The sequence below is a fragment of the Aricia agestis genome, chromosome 3 (assembly GCF_905147365.1).
Source record: "Aricia agestis chromosome 3, ilAriAges1.1, whole genome shotgun sequence".
Taxonomy (NCBI): domain Eukaryota; kingdom Metazoa; phylum Arthropoda; class Insecta; order Lepidoptera; family Lycaenidae; genus Aricia; species Aricia agestis.
Window position 1 is genome coordinate 20,826,931 of NC_056408.1, and position 22,934 is coordinate 20,849,864.

General features: G+C 36.9%; 1 protein-coding gene across 2 annotated transcripts in view; it reads left to right on the forward strand.

The window, feature by feature from the left end:
* Positions 1-22,934, forward strand: part of LOC121740239 (ATP-citrate synthase) — a 49,422-nt gene that overhangs the window by 13,861 nt on the left and 12,627 nt on the right. For both annotated transcript variants that reach the window (XM_042132878.1, XM_042132877.1), the window contains exons 2-9: positions 16,293-16,388; positions 17,778-17,883; positions 19,193-19,378; positions 19,893-20,006; positions 20,535-20,614; positions 20,841-21,099; positions 21,567-21,657; positions 22,790-22,911. In XM_042132878.1, the coding sequence (XP_041988812.1) occupies positions 16,339-16,388; positions 17,778-17,883; positions 19,193-19,378; positions 19,893-20,006; positions 20,535-20,614; positions 20,841-21,099; positions 21,567-21,657; positions 22,790-22,911 (1,008 nt within the window). In that variant the 5' untranslated portion in view covers positions 16,293-16,338. The remainder of the gene's footprint in view (positions 1-16,292; positions 16,389-17,777; positions 17,884-19,192; positions 19,379-19,892; positions 20,007-20,534; positions 20,615-20,840; positions 21,100-21,566; positions 21,658-22,789; positions 22,912-22,934) is intronic.

Consider the following 22,934-nt stretch of genomic DNA (forward strand, 5'->3'; position numbering starts at 1 on the left):
AAAAATGTTAGTTAAAAAAATGTTTTGTACTTGTGTACTATAAACTATTGCAAAACAAGGAAAATAGTCAATATTGTAAGGATAAACTTATCCAACATGAACCTGGCATTTCCAGGCCGGTCTCATAAACTGTATTGTTATATGATAGCCGATAGGAAAGTAAAGAACCACCTGCGGAATTATCAACACAAGAAATAGAGATCGTTACTTTTAATGTAAGTAGCTTTAAATATTATAATATTTTATACTATCATAAAATGTTTTTTAACATTTTTAGTACGAAAAAAATTCAGTAAGTACCATTAAATTTTAAATATTTACATAAATTATATCAAGTTTTTGGTAGGGATTTGTCAATTTACCAACATCGAACTCCTGTCAAAAACTCGGAAACTTAGCATTAGGATTTAGGACATGCTTAGTGTTTTCTTTAAAAAAAAAATCTAAGCACCTACGTACAGCTAATGCAGGAATAAAGCGTGCGAATACGGGTCGGGAGCAAAGGTTAGTCGTTTGGTTGAAGAAAAATTAATACTAATAGAATATTCATTTGATATCGTCGGGTACAACGTTAAGGTAGCCCGCAGACTACCGACTTTTAGTCGGCCGATAGTTTGACCAAATTGGGATTTCAGTCTTCGATCAAAATATTCAGAAATATTTGATCGAAGGTTTCACAAGTTACATTATTATCGGCCGATACAAATCGTTTAACCTTCATAAATCTTCGTACTAATGAGTACGAAGATTTATGAAGGTTAAACGATTTGTATCGGCCGATAATAATGTAAGCTTTCGATCAATCATCAAACAATCGGCCGACTAAAAGTCTGCAGTCTGCGGGGGCTCTAAGAGTCTTTGCAGTCTGCGGGGGCTCTAAGAGTCTTTGACTCGCCAATAAACATTATCTAATACTATCTTTGTAGTCGCTTATTTCATTATTTTGATTTTTTAAATTATGTTACGTGCTCAAGTTACTGTAAATATAGTTTAAAAATAATCACACGAAAAAGTGCCAGAGCTTAATTATTGTTTTTCAGAAACTACTTCCTGAAACATGGCTGTCAGTTGTTACATGTCCACATAATATGGACATTGGACAACATGGCTCAAATGTCGTATACCTTAATATTAATTATTTCTATAAAACTTTCATATTTCATGAATTCCTTATTATAATAGTAATATGTCATCAACATAGGTACATGATTTCTATTTCCGACGTCCACGTGCTGACGACGTATTTTAATCGTTTGCTAGTCAATCTATATAATACGCAAGCGAAAAACTTTGTATCCCTTTTGACGAAAAATGCGGAAACGTAGATGAATCAAATTTTGCACAGTTATAGTTAATATATGGTGAAGGAGTGCATCGAGCTAATAATATTTTGAAATTATGCTTCTATCACACATTTTTTTAAACAAATAAAACATTACACACACTACAATACGCACTCAAGAAGATGACAGATTTTTGAGTGACAAGCCTATACATACGAATTATACTCTTTTATTTATGATTGAAGTCTGTTGACAACAAGTTGACAAATTGAAAATAGATTATATTTTTTTATTGAATCTAAGATACTATTAGACAATGCTTACACGGCCAGTCTGAGATCAGCTGAGTCCCAGAGACGAGAGTTGAAAAATATATGATAGTCAATATTTTTTTACAAAATATAGGTAGTAGTCCTAATGTCGTTGAAACTAAGGTCGAATTTCGACCATTGGGCGATCTCTAGTCTATATTTATACTCTACATATTTTTCAGTTTTTTCTTAAAATAAAGCAAGGTTTCATAGAAAATCCATTAAATTACGTTTGTTTTTACATTTTCGAGGCAATTAAGACGTAAAACCTCCATCATTGTGGAACTTAAACCAGTCATAACTCACATATTCAGCCTGAGACTTATAAATCTACTTAATTACGTCACAGACGTCGTTTTTGTTGCCATAGAAAGAAATTTCAATTATTGTAAGATTTATTTTCGATAAGTCTTTAACACCAATTACTTATGTAATCAGTGCAGAGATTTACTTTAAATAATAATTAATTAATCATCATTATCACCATCATCACCATCATTCACCAGTCACCACCAATACTTTTTGTCAATCTCACCGGGCCGCCCGGCTCATTACTGAAGGTAGGCTGATTTCATAAATATTAATGGTCATTAAAATTTTGCTTTATATAATAAGGTCAAATTATTTGTGTCAAATTTTATGTAATTTGTACAAACAGTCTTAAAATCCATTATAAATAAAGGCTTAACCAAGTATAATTTTACAATCTAAATTAACATTAACAAGATATATTATAAACTATAAAAATACAAAACTAAACTAGTTTATAAATAAACACTAATATAAGTACATACACTATAAGTAAAAAATTAAATCTAGGTAATTATCTATGTAATTTTACTGAAATAAGGCTATTTTCTCTCTCTAAGCTACAAGAGCACGAGCAGAAGGCAGAACCTCGTGCTTTGACGCAAAAATGGACTTCAGCATCGTATAAACTCAAGTTACACGTCACAGAATTCACAATGAGTGTTTCTCATTACGCCTACCTATGTCACTAACGTAAAAGTTGCGACTATCGATATATCGGCCAAATATTTGTCTAAATAATAAACATCACCAGATACAGGGCCCGATCTAAGAGTGGCGAGCCGGGTTTTAGCCCAGACTCCAGAGCGGCAAAAATGACTTATTCCGATAGGAATTTGCAGATCGGGCCCTGAGTCCAGACCACATAGGGGTGTATGAATGACCTGCAAAAAATTATTTATGCGCTAACGTCAATACGGTTGTGGCAAATTACAAAATAAAGAATAAACTAACGATTTAAATACAATTGAACACGTTGCAATGTGAACGTACCCAGTGTTTTATATTCTATCGCAAAATATACACTATGTGATAACGAGTGAAGAATTAGAACTGAAGATTTTATGACCGGGTGATTCTGAAATTAAAGTTACTGTAAAGCAATTATTAATGACCTAAAGTTTTCAGAAACTTCTATTTTTGTAAGTACATGTAAAATATCTTAATAAATTAATAATTATACATGGCTCATGGGTAGGAGACGTTTAAGATTAATTTGAATAAGAACGTATATTTTAATAATCAATGTAATTAATTTAATTGCGCAAATGCCGATAGTATGAAAAATTTTAATGTTCTAGCTTATGTAAAACCTTTCTATAATTATTATAATCGCTTATATTATAAGTAAGGAAAATGTAAAATAAGTGCATATAAATTATGAACTAAAGAAGCTCAAGAATTTATTATAATAAATAAATGTAATGCCCATGTTAGTTCAATTCTCATTTTTATTGTAAATACATTCGGACTATAGAAAATCAAGGATCAAGGAAATGAGAATTAATATTCAATGGATTTTACGTAAAGCGTACCTCTATAACCTTGGTTCACACTTCACAGCTTAACTCAAGTACTATCACTTGCTCTTTCATTTCGCCTTGACCGTCGCATGAACAGTTTAGTATAATAATTTCAATCGAAATAAATTATCAGTAATCAATGGTGGTCGTAAAAAATTGCAATGACCAGCACTGAGCACCGTATTTCAGTTGCGTGCCTTAACCACTCCACGAAAGACTAGCCAGTAGCCGTGACATATTTTCATCCAAATAATAGCAAAAACTGCATTTTAAATGTTTAATTCAAATTAATATTAGCAAAATAAAGAAATAAAATATCTTTTTATTCAAAATGGGTATCATGATACAGTTTTTGAAAGTCTTAGAAAGAACGAAGAAACTACGATGCCTACCACCGATTCGGGAACTAACCCGGCGTAAGAAACTCGCACGGGGCCATCTTTTATTTACTAAAAAAATGAAAAATTACAATTTTCAAATAAAATATGTATAACAATGTTATGGCTTACAGCTATCTAACAAAAATAAAAGCAAAGTAACCTGCATGGAGCCACCCTATTCCCAAGGTGTGCTGTGATGAAATCATTGACTTTATAATACGCTATAGCACACAAACGTTCTTGTAGACAAGTAATTTTTGTAGCATTCAGTGATGAGAAACTTACATCTGGTACGTAATAGCGAGAAGGAGTCGTAATCTCGGGGATTTCCAAACTTCTTAAAACGATGGTATTTGTTTTTCTCTTTGATACATTTAATGAGTCCCTGACTGTACCATGTAGGAAAATTATTAGAGGTGTTTCTGACATAAGGCGTATTGTCCGAGATTATTTGATAAATTTGATAAAAGAGTTTATAAAACGCATCGACACAATTATCGATGTCCTCTAAGGAAAGCAACTTGTCCCAATCAACTTTGCTCAATTCTGATCGAGTCTTAGCGCAATCACACTTATGCTGCAGAACTAAGCTTATCTGACAGCTTTGCAATATTATGTGGACCCCATTGTAACACATTTTGTTTTATTAGAATTCAAAAGTAAATTAGTAGCATTAAACCAATGTACTATTTTTGAGAGAGCACTATTTACCTCGTCATAATTAAATTGTCGCTTCTTCACATTAAAAATTTGTGAAGTGTCATCAGCAAAAAGTATTTTCTCATGCTTATCTTTAACAAGATAACGTAAACCATTTAGATGAGAAAAAGAAAGGGGCCTAAAATGGACCCTTGTGGCACACCTAGTTTTATTTTGGTTCCATTAGACCTTATGGAGTTAACTTCTACCCTCGGCGTTCTATTTGTAAGATAAGAGTTTAGAGGTTTAAGTGCCGTGCCCCTTATACTATTAATAATTGTGTCTAACTACTAAGAAAGTTATCTTATTAGAGTGTCATACTCCACACAGTTAAATGCTTTAGAGAGATCGCAGAAGATACCAAATGTTCAGAAAGAACGTAAATGAAAATTTTTGTAAAAAGTTAATCGATTCAGAAACTTTAATTTACGTTCAAAATAGTTTCAGAATATTTTAATGTTACAAAAAATGTTTCTTTGTCAACTTTTTTTTTTTCAAACAAATTGTCAACCCAAAAAACATGCCTTACCTAACCACTCCACGAAAGACCGCGTGACAAAATATTTTCATCCAAATAACAGCAGAAAACTGTATCTTAAATGCAGTCATAATATTCATAATTTTATTAAATGCAGTCATAATATTCATAATAAATTTCTGAACAAAGTTCATCGTTTCAGAAACTTTGATTTACTTTCAAAACAGTTTCTGAACATTTGAATGTTATGAAAAATTGTTGTCAACGTAACAATTTGGGTAGTCTTTTTGATTGATATCTTAGTGTTGCCGTAACGCCGTTAACGTATGCGAGAAGAGCTGAAGTGGAGGCAACAAAATATGATTATTATTCAATGTTTACCGTTCGATGATTTCACGTGCGAAGACCCGGAACCAGGCATCATCATCACCTGTTCTGTCACTAAGCTGCGACTTTATACACATATATCTTCTAACTAGCTGTCCCGGTGAACTTCGTGTCACTTTAAAACCTTCCCTGGACATCTACGAATATTTTAAGACTAAAATCAGCCCAATCTATCCAGCCGTTTGCGAGTTTTAGCACGACTAACACATTTGAAAATCCATTTTTATATATATAGATATTATATAAAATTCTCGTGTCACAATGTTAGATAGCGTACTCCTCCGAAACGGATTTACTGATTTTAAGCAAATTTTATATGCATGGTCTGAGAATCGGCTACTGGGTACTTTTTAATGTTTTTATATTGATAAGTGCATGTGTTGAATAAATAATAGTAAATTATTACAACTCGAGACTGACGAGGACCATTGTTTGTGCGACGGGATAGCGATGGACGTTGCCATGGTAACATACTTATTTAGTCACTTCAATAAAATAAATGGGCGAAATACTTTATAAGTACCTATTATGGCAAAGCAACGTTTGCCGGGACAGCCAGTTTATTTTGTATATGTGTAAAGACACATAGTACATACTAGCTAAAAGCCGAGCTTTGTGATGGCTCGCGTCGGTTTTCTGCGTGGTAAAAATCTTTAAGGTCGTTTTTTTTTTTATAATAACTATATTTCAATAGTATTACTATTATCTATTCTGTGGTATTAGTAACCAAACCTTGAGTGATCAATGATAACACAATATCTACATATACTTAAATAAAAGTTTCTATGTTAAAGCACAAATCAATAGGCGTGATAGTTTTTCCGTAAAGTGTAACACAAAATTGATGGTTGTGGGATATACAGATTACAGACCTGTTTTTTGGTATAATATACGTATTAACGACTTGGTTAGTCGGCAGACTTACCAATCAGATGAGCCAAATATCAAGTTTGTAGATTTTCCCATACGTTCAAAGAGCCGCTTCGTACATTTTATACCTAAGTCTAATACATAGTCTAATTTGCTTCACACTACAAAGCTACATTTACAGTAAAAAAAAAATGCTGAAAGAAATTTATTACAATAACGCTCATTAATTATAAATATTATATTTTAGTTATAGTCTTTAGTTGGAACGGGATCCTTGCATTGCTTTCGAATTTCGAAAGCCTGCCTAATATGTCTAGCAAGTAATTACTCGTTTTTATTAATTGAAGGCACGACTGTATTGTCGTCGGTTAATTTGCTTCTTAATTTACTTTTAATCTGATTCATAGATGAAAATGTTTGCTCACATGAATATGTAGAACCGAAGATAGATATAATAGCAAAATGCTAGTTTTTTTTTGTCGTTTCATATGTTGCAGGAATGCTATTCCATGTATTAAACAGGATTTGAATGAATGAATGAATGAAATGCTAAAGTGGTACAGTTAGGCAGTGAGTGGGTGTAAGAAAACTCTTCTTAGAAGAGCCATATTAATCCTATGGAAGAGCCGAATACGGCTCGCGAGCCGCGGTTTGCAGACCCCTGAGCCCGTCATCCAAAAAGATTCAAGGGACAAGATTTGAATTATTCGCTCTTAGGGTTTTATTTTCATAAATCGAATGTCTGTCAGTCTGACGATCGTTTGCGCTTGAGTAGCTTGCGCGAGAGATGTGTCAGAGTAGACAGAATTATAGAGTATGCCGACTTAGAACTGATGTTGAAATTTTTAAATTTGACGTATTATGATTTATGACGAAAATCGTCGCTAGGGTTGTTAACTTGTTACCTACGAATTTAAAACTTTGACAAATTCGCTGGACGTGTTCCTCTTTGGTCGTATAGTTGTTTGTGTTTTGACACATGCGATTAATATTGTCAGAATCCAATTTTGAAATCTTTATTTTAAATATTTAAAAATAAATTATATCAGCCAGCGCGAGGCACATTCCGTTCATAATCCTAGTGAAACCCGACGAATTTGACAGATATTGAAACCTTTCCGTTTCTTTGCAGTCGAACTACTGGTAGTTATGTCTATTGTGGATGTGTGCCGCAAATGACACAGGCGGGGAAAGTGAGATTGGGCGACTTAAAACTGTCCCATCGGTACTATTTCGCTTCACTTGAAATACTTCATTGAGGGTTCATCTCTTAACCAAAGCAAACTATCGAGTATCATTGACTAAAGATAAACCTTTTGTGTCTGAAAATGGAAAGGTCGCAGCGGCGAAGGCCGACCCCCTCCTATCTCCCTTCCCACCTCTTGACACAGCCCTTCGGATATTATTACACTGGGTGGCCAAATTATTATAGTCAGTGTCACATTTTTACGTAGATCCGTATTGATTGATTGTTTTTTTTTTTATTAAATAAGGGGGCAAACGAGCAAACGGGTCACCTGATGGTAAGCAACTACCGTCGCCCATGGACACAACATCAGAAGAGCTGCAGGTGCGTTGCCGGCCTTTTAAGAGGGAATACGCTCTTTTCTTGAAGGTTTGCAGGTCATATAGGTCCGGAAATACTGCTGGTGACAGTTCGTTCCAGAGTTTTACAGTGCGCGGCAGAAAGTTACGCGAAAAACGCACTGTTGAAGACTGCCACTCATCAAGGTGATGAGTGGCAGTCTTCGGCACGAAGCCATGCTTCGGCACGAATGGGCCGGCTCGACCGGATAAATACCACGTTCTCACAGAAAACCGGCGTGAAACAGCGCTTGCGCTGTGTTTCGCCGAGTGAGTGAGTTTACCGGAGGCCCAATCCCCTAACCCCTACTCTATTCCCTTCCCTTCCCTTCCCTACCCTCCCCTATTACCTCTTAAAAGGCCGGCAACGCACTTGCAGCTCTTCTGATACTGCGAGTGTCCATGAGCGACGGTAGTTGCTTTCCATGAGGTGACCCGTTTGCTCGTTTGCCCCCTTATTTCATTAAAAAAAAAAAATGTTTTTCGCGTGGGACGATAGCGAAAAGTTGCAGGTGGTATGATTTCGAACAATTCCTCAGAGCACTCCCCGTGATACAACCGATAGAGGATGCAGAGTGAAGCTTACATCTCGGCGTATGTCCAAGGGGTCCAAGCTGTTTGAAACACTAAGGGGGATATTAGATTATCATATATATTGGATCCGAGATCATTGAGTCAATGATATTGGATAATGTAATATAGACATATGATACATTTCTTCCTTATAAATAAGACGTCTTACTGTTGAGAAAAGAAAAAAGTTATGAAAGTTTTGTTAGATGATGCTGGCGTAGATCTATCAACTCTATCTAACAGGACGTGAAGGCGAAACTGAAGTTCAGTGATCAGTCGTATGCCATCCTTAGAAAAACCAGTTTACCAAGACAATGCGGTCTAAACTACGTGCTAAAAATGCTAAAATCAAAGCGATTGGCGTTTGCTAAAATGTATAAACAATGGACTTAGGAATACTAGAAGGCGGAAAGAAAATTATTTTGTTTGCATTTTTTAAATTATTCAGTTAAAAGCGTCACCCTAATATGGCCCAATTGATTCAGATCTTCCAGAATGATTCCCAGTTTGACGCCGCTGGCGACAAAAAAAAATTGATGAAAGCTGCGTTGTTGAACGAGTCAAATATCCTTCGTCGGTTACGATATTAAAAGGTTCCCAAACCAAATAGGTATGCATTCTGGCATAGCTATGCCATATAAATATGCTATGCTGGCAAGCATAGCATATTTCTGGAATCTAGCCTCTATCTCTTTGTTAAGTGTCACGAACTGACGACTCACGATAAAAGGCCGGCAACGCACCTGCAGCTCTTCTGATGCTGCGAGTGTCCATGGGCGACGGAAGTTGCTTTCCATCACGTGACCCGTTTGTTCGTTTGCCCCCTTATTTCATTAAAAAAATAAAAACGCTCACTGGAATGCAATACAGTGCATAATGCATTCCAATTTCCAGGCCAGTACAGATTGTAATACTGTGCCAGTACCCGTTTACATTATTCCATTAGCAAACCAGAGCTGGATTGGAATAATGTAAAGCCGCTATATAGCGTGCTAGTAGCGGAAGAAGTCACAGGCGACAGCTAACGTAGCTGCGTAGACATCCGCGAGGCAACGCAAATAAACCGAACATGTCAATCGCGTGTGACATAATTAACATGTAATAACACGCCAGCAGGACCTTTGAACTGCTAGGGATGGCCGCTGACGATAATCTGCAATGGTGATGTATCGATGTCGATGAGACGAATGAGTATAGTGATGTATGTGTAGTATCGATGAGACGAAAGACAATTACTGTGAGAGCCATGCTTCGGCACGAATGGGCCGGCTCCACCGGAGAAATGCCACTGTTTCACGCCGAATGAGTGACGGAGGCCCATTCCCCTACCCTGTTCTCTTCCCTTTATGTGGTGAATAGGGGAGGGCCCCTATTCACCACATATACACATTAGGGACCATTCAATGTGTATCTCACTCGAGAGGTTATACTTATAGGCATGATTCCAGATATCAGCGGGGCTAAAATGGTCGCTTTGGAGAATCATATATTGAATCATAATATCAGTTAACAGTTATCCTACCCACTAGACTAAAAGAGAAATATAATTTATACGTGGGATAGCCATGCTTCGGCACGAATGGGCCGGCTCGACCGGATAAATACCACGTTCTCACAGAAAACCGGCGTGAAACAGCGCTTGCGCTGTGTTTCGCCGAGTGAGTGAGTTTACCGGAGGCCCAATCCCTTAACCCCTACCCTATTCCCTTCCCTACCCTCAACTATTCCCTTCCCTTACCTTCCCTACCCTCCCCTATTACCCTATTCCCTCTTAAAAGGCCGGCAACGCACTTGCAGCTCTTCTGATGCTGCGAGTGTCCATGGGCGACGGAAGTTGCTTTCCATCAGGTGACCCGTTTGCTCGTTTGCCCCCTTATTTAATAATAAAAAAAAAAAAAAATTGACTAAAACAATGAACTATTAGGTCATTTTCTAACGTTATGACTATTAAAAATTTAAAAATGGCAATAAACCGATTACAAGCGTAACAGTTGAGTGCTATGCGCTGACGGATGCTAATTCTTACGTATAAATATTAAGTACCGTTATAATAAATAATAATTATTTATTATATATTATAAATTATAATATAAACACAAACGCATTATTATGCTGATAAATACCACCTGTTTGTAGTTACGTTTTGCTTCCTTAAGTAAAAAAAAAACTATTTTTATTTATGCAGTGATTTAAATCCTACTTCCTACTTTCCTACTAGTATTATAAAGGCGAAAGTTTGTTTGGATGTATGGATGTGTGGATGTTTGTTACTCTTTCACGCAAAAACTACTGAACGGATTTTAATGAAACTTTACAATAATATAGCTTATACATCAGAATAACACATAGGCTACAATTTTAAGCGACTTTCAAAATGGGGGAGGTGTTATGTTCGTTTTCTTATATTCAACGATTACTCCGCCGTTTGTTAACCGATTTTCAAAATTTTTTTTTTGGTACATAGGGTATCATCCCAATTTGGTATTATATTCACAAAAGTGGTGATCTGATGAAGGATCCATAAGTAATCGAGGGAACTCCTCAAAACTTATAGGGAAACATGTGGTGACTTCGGTTTCGTGAGAAGTATTCTAAGCATATGCTACCAACAAGTAAGATTTTGCACCGAGATATACCTGGTATACCGTGGTTCGGAAGGTGCTGAGAGAACTCCTGATTCTTTATAGATACAAGTTTGGGAGTTTCGGCATTGTTTTAAGAACAGAAAGCATATGCTACTATGCAAATTACATTCATCATCATCACTACCATATTATACCATTTCATAGTCTTTTAGATCGAGACTCGAGTAATTTGTCAAGCGATAATTAAAAAAATCTATACCTACCTAATATTATAAATCTGAAGAGTATGTTTGCTTGAACGCGTTAATCTCAGGAACTACAAGTCCGATTTAAAAACTTATCTCAGTGTTAGATAGATCATTTATCGAGTAAGACTATAGGCTATATTATATTATCACACTAAGACTAATACGACCGAAGAAACTCAGGAAAATGTGGGAAAAACGGGGGAAATATTTTTTATGGGAAAATGTACGGTTGCTGTAAAATTCCTAATTTACGCGGGCGAAGCCGCGCGGGACATCTAGTTAAAACAATAACACTATACCGTCATTCAATGATGATGAATTCATAGAATGGCCTTAATGCAAGGAAGGCTGCAATTTTATTTAACTAAGACTTATCAATAGTGAAAAAATATATACTTTCCGACAAAATTATGGATTCTTGGTTACCCTACACAATATTATTATTCGTGTTATTCCACTTTAGTGCAACTAAAGTGTTTTTTTTTTTAAATTAAAAATGAAGAACTTCCGTTTGCATAATATAGGTTTTTGTTTTAAGTATTAAAAAAATGTATTACACCTATTCACGTACACTTTCAACAAAATACCGAGTTGCTATACAAAGTTCGTTGACCGAATATATTGTTTTTTTTGTTACGGGTAATATGTTTCGAAGACATCAGCTGCCTCCAGCTCGAGTTACCGACTGATTTTAACGGTATCTATGAATACGATACGATACGATACCAAAAGTTGGTACAACTAATACATATTCTGTGCCAAAAGTACGGACGAAACAATCCATTGATCCCTCTAAAATATATTCAGTATTGCAAAAAATAGGAATATTGATTTCTTTCCATCGCCCTGATTCGAAATGCAAATTTTAATGTTATCCTTAGCAAAAGATCTGGCTTTCATGTTTACTAATGACCTAGTAGTACAGATGATGCTGACAAATGGGCCAGTTCCACGTCATTGTCAAGATCAGGGTCACTCGAATTCATGGTGCATTGACATACAGAGTACGGCTGACGTGCGACCTACTATCTCACTATGACGTGTCACTATCGCAATTTGGTGGACTACGTTATTATATGTACCACTACCACCTCACTTAATTAGGTGCTATTTAGTTTAAGGATGTATATAAATAAGGTCAAGTGCCATGCTACATCCAATTAAATTATGAAAGTACTAAATATGTAAACAATTGGACACCCAGACACTTATTATTAATTATAATATTTTTTATAATAGATTTTTAAAAAACTATATTATTATTGAAAAAAATTGTTGTAATTTGACTAACGCAAATGGCGGCCAAGAAAGCTCGGCAAAGCTTTAAATGTAGGTGGCGAAAAAAGGAACTAACGCTGCCACATACAAAAACGACATATTTGACAGTTCTTCTTTACCAGCAGCGTCCCCACCCAAGTTCATAATATAAAGTCTTGTCGCACCCTTCCAAGGATAATTTTCATAAGTCAATTTGAAATATTTCCGCAGAATTACCGGCGAACCACCTTTTTTTGGGCTTAAAAAATCGCAAATTGTACAAAGAAATTGATAAGCAGTTTTTAGCCGTTTAATCTTTGATACAAAGTTCCCAATTCTGACGAATTCTCAAAAATTGTAACACTTCCGGCAAACATTCCATTTTCAAAATTGAAAGAATATCTGCAGCTTCCGAATTTCGGAACAGATTTCAAAGAATGTCTGCAGCTTCCGAATTTCGGAATGCGTTTGTGTCCTAAATACTCAAAGATACAAGTTTCTTAATATCTAATGGAAATTACAATTAAAAAATATTGTTACTACGTCAAAACTCAAACATAATATTATTATTAATGCTTAATATTTTGTATCTCGTATAAAATAATATCAGTGTTGACGAGTGCGCCATAAAAACTAACAAGCAACGAGATAAGTTATACAAGACAGGCGAATATAGTGCAAAACAAAACTCGCACATTAAATACTAAGATATTGTGTAATATCTACTTAATTATCTAATTAAAAGTAATTTGTAAGAAGAGAATGAAGTAAAGAATGGAATCCCACCTCATTACGTAATTAAAACTATTAAGGGCAAAATAATAGAGTGGTATTTTGAAGAAAATCGTAATAATTAAATAATAATTATATTATATTATGTTAACGATAAATTTTATACAACGTGAATCGTTTAAGTATATAAAAATTTAAGTATTTTCCAAATAAAATATGTTTTATTATCAGGTAATTCCAGATAAATTGAAAGAAAAAACCTGAATGTTACTTTCGTCATATTTCACGTTGTTTCATTATAAGTAAGTACTACTAATTGGTTATTGCCAAATATGTAAGTATTATTTACTCGACGAAGTTTCTCTTCCAGTTATGTGGAAGCCGTGATGTTTGTTCACTCACTTTTACTTGTCCCGAAGAAAAAAATCGCAAAACCTAAAATATACAACATAATATGAAAAAAAAAACTTAAATTGATAACTATTAAACATTTATTTTATCTTGGAAAATATTTCTCATGCGTCATACATACTTTTTCTAACACTTGTGTTTTTGTGGTAAGTATACCGTATACGTGCTACATATTTTTTTTTATATAGCTAAAAGCTGTTATTTATTATACTTTAGCATAATTAACAAGTAAAAACTCAGGCTACTCAAAAACTCAGCTCTGTAGGCACGCGCGGTCCGAGTATCACGCCATGCCGAACCATCGTTGCCGACCAATCAGAGGATAGCATCACTCGTCGCTCGACTTCCATTTTGCAAATAATTGTTTTTTTTCTCGCGAGTCGTGACAATCTTAGCAGGATCTTTTGTATTTTTGTTTTTTTTTATATATCTATATTTTATATGTTATTTTTATGTTTATAATTTAAAGTAAGGCACCACCTTAAAATATCTTACTAGTGGATAAAGGAACAAATACATTTTTAAGGAATTTTTTACATACTTATTTATTTATTTTTGTTTCATAAAAAATAATGTTACAGTTATGAGATAATAATAATAATATTGCATATTCAACGAGCTCTTAATTACAGTAAGTACTTATATGCCAGCTTATAGCACAGAAAAGCAATCCACTTGATCATAAAATATTTTATTTGTAAAGTTACAAACATACGTACACATAAAACTATTGCATTAAGATATTATGTTATACCGAACTAACATTTGTTACAATAAGAACTTTCTCTAAAATAACTCTTAATCCGTTATAACTACCTCTAGGCCTGACATAAGTAATCACCTTCAAACCAAATCAAAATACTATCCCAATTCCCGCTTATGTTAATCCTAATTTATGTCAATAATCTTAACTGATAAATTAATGATAATCCCAAACTCTCTCGGCTGTTATTTTTATATCTACCGAAAGCTTTCGCTGCCCGTGACCAACCTATAACATATTTATTGGGCAGGCCATTCGCAATCCGTATATTATTATAAATTTATAACATTAAAAGGGTTTTGGAAAGGATTTTTATAGCCATAGAAACCAATTAACGAAACGTCCTGAAGTGTCCCAAAATGTTGGACCTCATGGTAACCCTACTCTCACCTGTCATAACCATTGAAGCATTATTTTAAAAGATAGCAGGTTTACATTATACCAGTCTAGTAGTCCAATCTAGCGCTGGATTGCTAGTGGAGTAATGTAAATGGGCACTGAAATTACAATGTAAATTTACTGGCTATAATGTGGCTATAATAGTTTATTATACAGTGTGCAACAAAAATAAGTGATAATACTTTAGGGTGTGTACGTGTTGCTTGTAGAGAGTTTACTGTATTGGTCTTTCAGCGCTGCTACTTTCACAGTGAACTCTTTACAAGGAACACGTACACACCCTAAAATATTATCACTTACTTTTGTTACACTCTGTATATGTTACCGTTATTCTAACAGAATAACGTGCACATTACCTAGGTAATCAGCAGATTCCCTGATACCACCCGTTAAAGTGTGAAATTTTTAAATAAAAAAGATTATATTTGCACTTTATCTAGATAGTTTGCATTCTCTTTATCTAGATAGTTTGCATTCTCTTTATCTAGATAGTTTGCATTCTCTTTATCTAGACAGTTTGCATTCTCTTTATCTAGATAGTTTGCATTCTCTTTATCTAGATAGTTTGCATTCTCTTTATCTAGATAGTTTGCATTCTCTTTATCTAGACAGTTTGCATTCTCTTTATCTAGATAGTTTGCATTCTCTTTATCTAGATAGTTTGCATTCTCTTTATCTAGATAGTTTGCATTCTCTTTATCTAGATAGTTTGCATTCTCTTTATCTAGACAGTTTGCATTCTCTTTATCTAGATAGTTTGCATTCTCTTTATCTAGATAGTTTGCATTCTCTTTATCTAGACAGTTTGCATTCTCTTTATCTAGATAGTTTGCATTCTCTTTTTTCGCAAGAGTCTTAAAAACTTTGACTAAAAATCAACAAAAATTAACAACAGTCTTGTTGTTATTTACGATCTGTTATATTTTATTAGTGGAATAACTATGTATTCCTTTGTTTATATCCAAATAATTATATTAAATAATTCTCGACAACTAAATAACATGTTTTATTCAAACAAGAACCTGTTTCATGTAATTTAATGAGAATAGAATAAACTTTTTGCATTTTAACTGACTTACCCAGATCATAAAAAAAATATCAAAAAATCAAAAAAATTTATAGCATAAAAACAACTTGAAAAAAATTCGTCCCAAAACTTCAAGGTTTACTTTCTCGTAGAATCCCCTATTAGCAAATCCGCAGAATACCTTGTTAATCTACAGTCTTAACTGGTTTACGCACATTAACGGTAACATATTTATATATACTTACACAGCAAAATTGGTCCATCTGAGCGTGAAGAGGTAACACAGACAGACAGACACACTTACTCATTAATAATATTCGTGAAAGTATGGATTATTAATTATGCGTTCTAAGCCTGCTCACCGTTGTTTCATCATTTTGTTATTAATGAGCAATATTTCCTATCAATAATTTTCCTCCTGGCGTATTCCACATAATATTTGCGTTGATAAAAACTCGTATTGTTTGTTTCAGAACAGTGTTCATATGACCCCAGGTCGGCGCTGAACAAAGCAACAGAATGTCTTCGAAAGCCATACACGAGGCCACAGGCAAGGATTTGATTAACAGGTAAGTAAACGTGGACCGTACATTTTTACCGATTAAAACTCTTCCTTAGAGCCTGTCCAGATGAGGCGTTTTACGCGCGTACCCGAGATACTAGAGCTACATATTATATCGCGTCTAGATGCGTACGCGCGTTTCGTAACTCACGTGTAAAACGCTTGCAACGAGCGGGACTCTCGACTCGCCCGTAAAACGCACGAACGACGCGCGAGTCGAGATACTTGGGTGCAATTGCAGCGTCCATAACTACGCATGAGTCCGTAGCGAATGGACGTATTTGATTGGAGCGGAGTCCATGTTTGTAGCGTAAAAACGCGCGTAAATTGAAACGCGCGTATGGACTTCGCGCGTAAAACGCCTCATCTGGACAGGCACTTAGAGCCATGCCACACGATGCGATGCGGCGGCGGTGCGGCGCCTGACCGGTGCCGCCGCGCTGCTCCGGTTTCCTACATATAAAAACGGATGGTATGGCAGACGGCGCCGTCCGGTGCGCTCCGGCGCTGCACCGCACGCGCATCGGAATCGAGACGAGGCGGGGAGGGGTGTATACTGTATGTATGTATTGGTAAAGCTCGAGTCCGTGGCTGCTACGGTACTGCAAAACGTTGCGGCGCCGCACTAACCGTGTGGTCGGTATTCCGGCGAGACGACTCCGATGTGGCGCCGCACCGCGTCGTGTGGCATGGCTCTTACGGACTTGAAGTATATGCAAATCGGTTCAGCGTTTTAACCATGAAGAAGTTATAGATAAACTGACGGACGTACAGTATTTGCATTTATAATATTATCGGCCGCACTTAGGTTTTTTTTCTTCATTAAATTAAAGTTGAGCAGTCATTAAAATAATCTTAGACTGTCCATAGACGGACCGCAAGTTGCAGTCGGGACTCGGGACCGACTGGTCTAGAGCGGTCGCGTTGAAGTCGTACACTACTACAATACGACCGCAGAGCAACTGCTCCAAGCGCTCAAGAACTGCTCGAGCGGTCCTTGTATGGCGGATATGAATTTAGTATGAATACTGCAGATCGCCGTGCGTTCGTCAATGGCAAGGATTCCCAAACTCATTTTGTCTACTGCCCACTTTGTAAACAAATTATGTTTTAGCGCTCCCCCTTGTTTCAATTTTAAATGCATCCAGATGAAATAAATCACCCTCCAAGCCTCTACACAATGCCCCCATTTTTTATGGGTACATAGACTTTGAGAAAGACTGGTCTATGGCCATTGGCCGGCCTTAGTACATCCTAATATTTTGGAACGAAGTTCCTTATTTTTATGGATGTTTGTCCCGTGTTCACTATTATATTTTAACCAATATTTACTTAGCACTTAGTACATAATATTGTATAGCAAAAGTGTACCTAACATCTGTTTCACTGTTTCCAGGCACATAGCCCCCGGCACGGCGCTAGTGCCATGCCGGTTCGCCGTGTTCGAGCAGGGCACGGTCTGGGAGGACGAGCTCGGCAAAAACCCATGGCTCACTAAAGAGGTAACAACTAACAATATCTGTAAAAACCCTTATGATATGGAATAGCCGGTAGAATACGATCTATTTCATAGCGATTCACGTTCGACTCTGTAGGCGTACTACGAAACCGTTTTGAGACTCAAACAATATACGATTCGACGTTTAAAAATAGAACTGTCTCTTTTATGTAAATGGTTTTTCGTATCTTTTGTTTCACATATCTGTCAAAATAGTCAATGTTTGCAATTTTGAATTTGAAAATTGTTCGGAAGAGATTTAAGCCGGAAAATAGTATGGACGTAACATATCTGTATAAGTAGAATATCATTGCGTAAGATTGTTAGTCTCAAAACGGTTTCATGGTACGGCCCGATTCGGAAACTTTACCTCGCGATCAGTACATTTTACAGCCTAGGTCATAAAGTGGCATTTTATTAGAATTTTTGTCGTAGAAGACAGAAATCCCATTGACGGACTCAAAATATCTCCATGCCAAATTTCAGCAAAATCGGTTCAGCGGTTTGAGCGTGAAGAGATAACAGACAGACAGACACACTTTCGCATTTATATTATTAGTCTGGAAGTATGGATAATAAGATTGAAAATTGAAAAAAAAACAACGTACGTAATAACGTACGTAAACGTAATCTTGACGCGCGGTAGCGTGTCAAGCCAAGTTTATTTTTTTACTATAAAGTGATACAATAATAAGCACATCGATATTACGTGGTGCGATTTCGTCATTGTTTCGTCCGTTTGTTATCTGCAGACTACCTACAACTGATTGATAATGTAATATTTTAATTATAGATATAAAAAAACAGCTTTATTTTGATTTGTGATAAAGATAATTGCTTTGAGTAAAAGTGACGCTGTATTTTTCCATCTTACTAGTCTGAGATAAAGTTTGAAACTCAATCATCAGTGTACTGTGGGCTATATAAATTATAAACTATGTACTTAATATTATATAGTCTACAGAAAATGTAATTTTTTTAAAATGCCACCTGACAAAAGTTATGCCATTTACGTCGATGGCATTACTTTAATGTCAGGGGTTGTATGGTCCCACCATACAACCCCAAAAAGGTGGGACATTTTTGTTGACCATACTTCTTGCCTTGTCCATTATTTGTATGCGTCTCAATATGTGGTTTAAGATCGATCGTTATATTTGGTGATGCCATCATTATCATTTATGATCTATTATGCTAACAATTTTTTTTTTGCTATAATGTTTTATTTACTGACGTAAACCACCCATAATGTTAGTGAATACAAACTTCAGTCAAAAGCCGAGCTCCAATTAAGTAACAATCCTTTCTTCCAGCAACTGGTGGTGAAACCGGACCAGCTGATTAAGCGGCGCGGCAAGCTCGGTCTGGTGGGCGTGAACAAGAGCGCCGCCGACGTCCGGCGCTGGCTGAGCGAGCACAGCGGCAAGCAGCAGCAGGTCGGCGCGGCCACCGGCACGCTGAGGAGGTTCATAGTGGAGCCCTTCGTCAGGCATGACGGGGTGAGTAGGGCTCCTCTTAGTTACGTTGTACCTGAACGCTTCCTATGTCGATACCATAAAGATGGGTGCCGAAAGATAGAAAGTAAGCCGAAGTACACATAATTCTGGCTTCTCGCGGCGCGTAATACCACGAGCCGCACCGTGCCAGCTCGAGCCACGCGCCGTGAGAACGGGCAGCGCGGAATCGCCTATTGGCTCGTGCTTGTACAAATCGGCTCGGCGCGTCGCGGCTTGTGATATTACGCGCCATGAGAGGACAGCGTAAGAGGTAAAATAACTGTGTACGCCTAACGTGTATTTTGTATTGCAACGCACTAAAAAAGAAGACAATTTCGTAAGCTTTCATCATCTTAATGCATATCGTGAATCAAAGCGCACGGAAGTGCGCAGGCCAAGTTCCAGCAGGCTCAAACCTTACGTCGCTTGTAACACGATTCAAAGTTTGACAAGATTCGGGTTTAATGGTGTTGCCAATTTGTATATTGTTTATAATAAAGTGTGTATAACGTTACAGAACGAGGAGATGTACCTGTGCCTGATGTCGGGCCGGCGGTCGGACACCATTATGTTCCACCACCAGGGCGGCGTCGACGTCGGCGATGTCGACGCGCTAGCCGTCAGACTAGAGGTAGGTAGAAAGACAGTTACTAAAACCCCTATAAATTAATATTAACCGTGATCGCCCCGTGGTCAGAGTTCGACCATAAACAATTTAAATTATAAGTTTAAACTTTCTCAACGTGATCACAAACTTCAACAAAAGAATATGTATGAATAATAAATAATGGTCGTGTTCGTCGGCGTCATTTTTAGCGCATGCGCTGCAAAACCATTTATTACGCATATCAAAATCATGGCAACGACAATGTACACGTTGCTTAAACTTGACGGTAACTAAGTATATAAACAACTTTCATCGTGGCGTACATGTTTTGGACCTGCGTCCTGCGCATTAAAGATTTTGCAGCGAATGCGCTACAACTTACGCCGACAAACACGACCAATATGTATGAATATCATGTCATGTCGAAAAATTGATGTGCGTAAAATTTCATCGCAGTCGACGGTGTACTAACTGCGCGAGCGTTAGACCTAAGATTATGCTCAAGTCGTCATGCTAAGATTAAATTTAAACCTCAGTTTTGTTGCTGTCCAGGTGCCAGTAGACACATTCCCCACGGGCGAGGAGGTGGACAGAGTTCTACTGAAGAACATCAAGTCCGCCACCACCAGACGGTGAGATATATTATATTTATATTATTCGCTTTCAAAAGCAATATGTTTTTTTGTGGCTAGAAACATCGTTCAGAACATTAAGAATTATAATAATGGAACATTTCTAAATGTTTTTTTTAAAATTTAATATAACATAATATACTATGATGGAATACACAAAACTTTATTATTATTTAATGCTTCAACTCCCAAGCTAACTAACTTACTAACTAATTTTCATTTCCAGGATAATGGCGACCTTCATCCTCTCCCTCTACCGAGTGTACGTGGACCTCCACTTCACGTACATGGAGATCAACCCTGTGGTGGTGACCGGGGAGCGGGTATACCTGCTGGACCTGGCAGCCAAACTCGACCAGACCGCTGACTTCATCTGCGCGAAGGCCTGGGGCGAGGTGACCTTCCCCCCGCCGTTCGGACGAGACGCGTACCCCGAGGAGGCGCATATCGCGGATTTGGACGCGAAGAGTGGAGCTAGCTTGAAGGTTAGTCATGGTTCAGTATAAAAGGTGTAACAAATCTAAGTGTAATACTTAGCGTTCCTTATATACCTCTAGAGTTCAGTGTTCACTGTGAAAGTAGTAGCGCTGAAAGAGCTAAAAATTAGTAATGTGTATCATGTATGGGCTGGGCAAGCGCCCCGAAGCGTCATGAATTTTCTCATACAAAAGAAAAAAAACTCTTTTAGCGCTGCTACTTCCGCAGTGAACACGCTACAAGGAACACATACACTTACGTGTCATGACTTATAGTCTGTCAAATAGTGAAGAAATTAAAAAGTGGCAACATCGTAGTGTCATCCCTTTTTTCTAGATTGATTTGAAAGGGACGACACTACGATGTTGCACCTATAGTTATAGACTATAGTTTTCTTACACCTTGTATAATGTATTAAGAAAATATTATTGTGTTAGTAGTACAAGTATTGACTAACATACTCTCCGTATTGCAGCTGACGGTGCTCAACAAGGCGGGTCGCATCTGGACGATGGTGGCGGGCGGCGGCGCGTCCGTCGTCTACACCGACACCGTCTGCGCGCTGGGTTTGTACCTAGTTTTGCTAATGTTATAGTCGAAACCATGATTTTGTTGTTACTATAGCCAAAAGCATGAGATGTGCCATGGATCTTTATAGGTCAAAAGACGGACTTCGTGATATCTAACACTTATATGATATATCAATTCCATACATTTTTTATGCCCGTTTTCACCAACAACACCTCAAATTTAGGTGTCCCTTAAGTCAATACAAGGGGCACCTAACGTCAGTTTTGTTTAAATAATTTAGGGAATGAATTGACAACCCCGTAACTCTTAGGTGACGAATATCACTACATAGTATAAAACAAAGTCGCTTTTACTGTCCATGTGTCAATGAATCTGTTATCGAATGGCCGTCTGATATTTTACTTGTAACATAGCTCCCATAAATATCTTCATATTTATCAGAAACCTTCCTCTTTAATCACTCTATCTATTAAAGAAAACCGCAATTAAAGGGAACAAAGGGACATGATGTGTCACATGTCCCTTTGTTCCCTTCTTTCTGATAAATATGAAGATATTTATGGGAGTTTGCTATGTTACAAGTAAAATATCAGACGGCCATTCGATAACAGATTCATTGTCAAGGCAATCATCATCTAACGTCGTCGTCGTTGCCACATACGTCACCTAAGTGTTATGGGGTCGTCAATTCATCCCCTAAATTATAAGGGAAACCTAATGGTTCGACGGATGAATAGCATAATAGCGTTTTAATCAAAATAAACGTCACCTAAGTTTTACGGGCTTGTCAATTCATCCCCTAAATTATAATGGTTTAGATGTTACTTAAAGGTCGGTGAAAACAAAACTTGCGTTAGGTGCCCCTTATATTGGCTTAAGGGACACCTAAATTTTAGGTGTCGTTGATGAAAACGGGCATTATAAGCCCCCTACGCAGATTCTGTGATCTGTCAGGCTGTAGGATTGCCATCTTCCTATAGAAATGATTTCGCTAATAGTATCCTTTTATTATATTCACTTTTCGCATTTTATAAAAACATAACACACTCGAAATGTTCATATCTGATGTTAATAACTTGTGTTTTTATAAACAATTTGAATGGTTGTGAAATGTTTTATTGTGTTGTGTAGGACTAAGTTGTGAGTAATTAAATGTTCGAACACTAGGTGGTGCTGCGGAGCTGGCGAACTACGGTGAATACAGCGGCGCCCCCACCGAGAGTCAGACGGCCGACTACGCCAAGACAATATTCAGCCTCATGTGCCGCGACAAACATCCTAACGGCAAGGTGAGTAAACGCACTCTTAAATA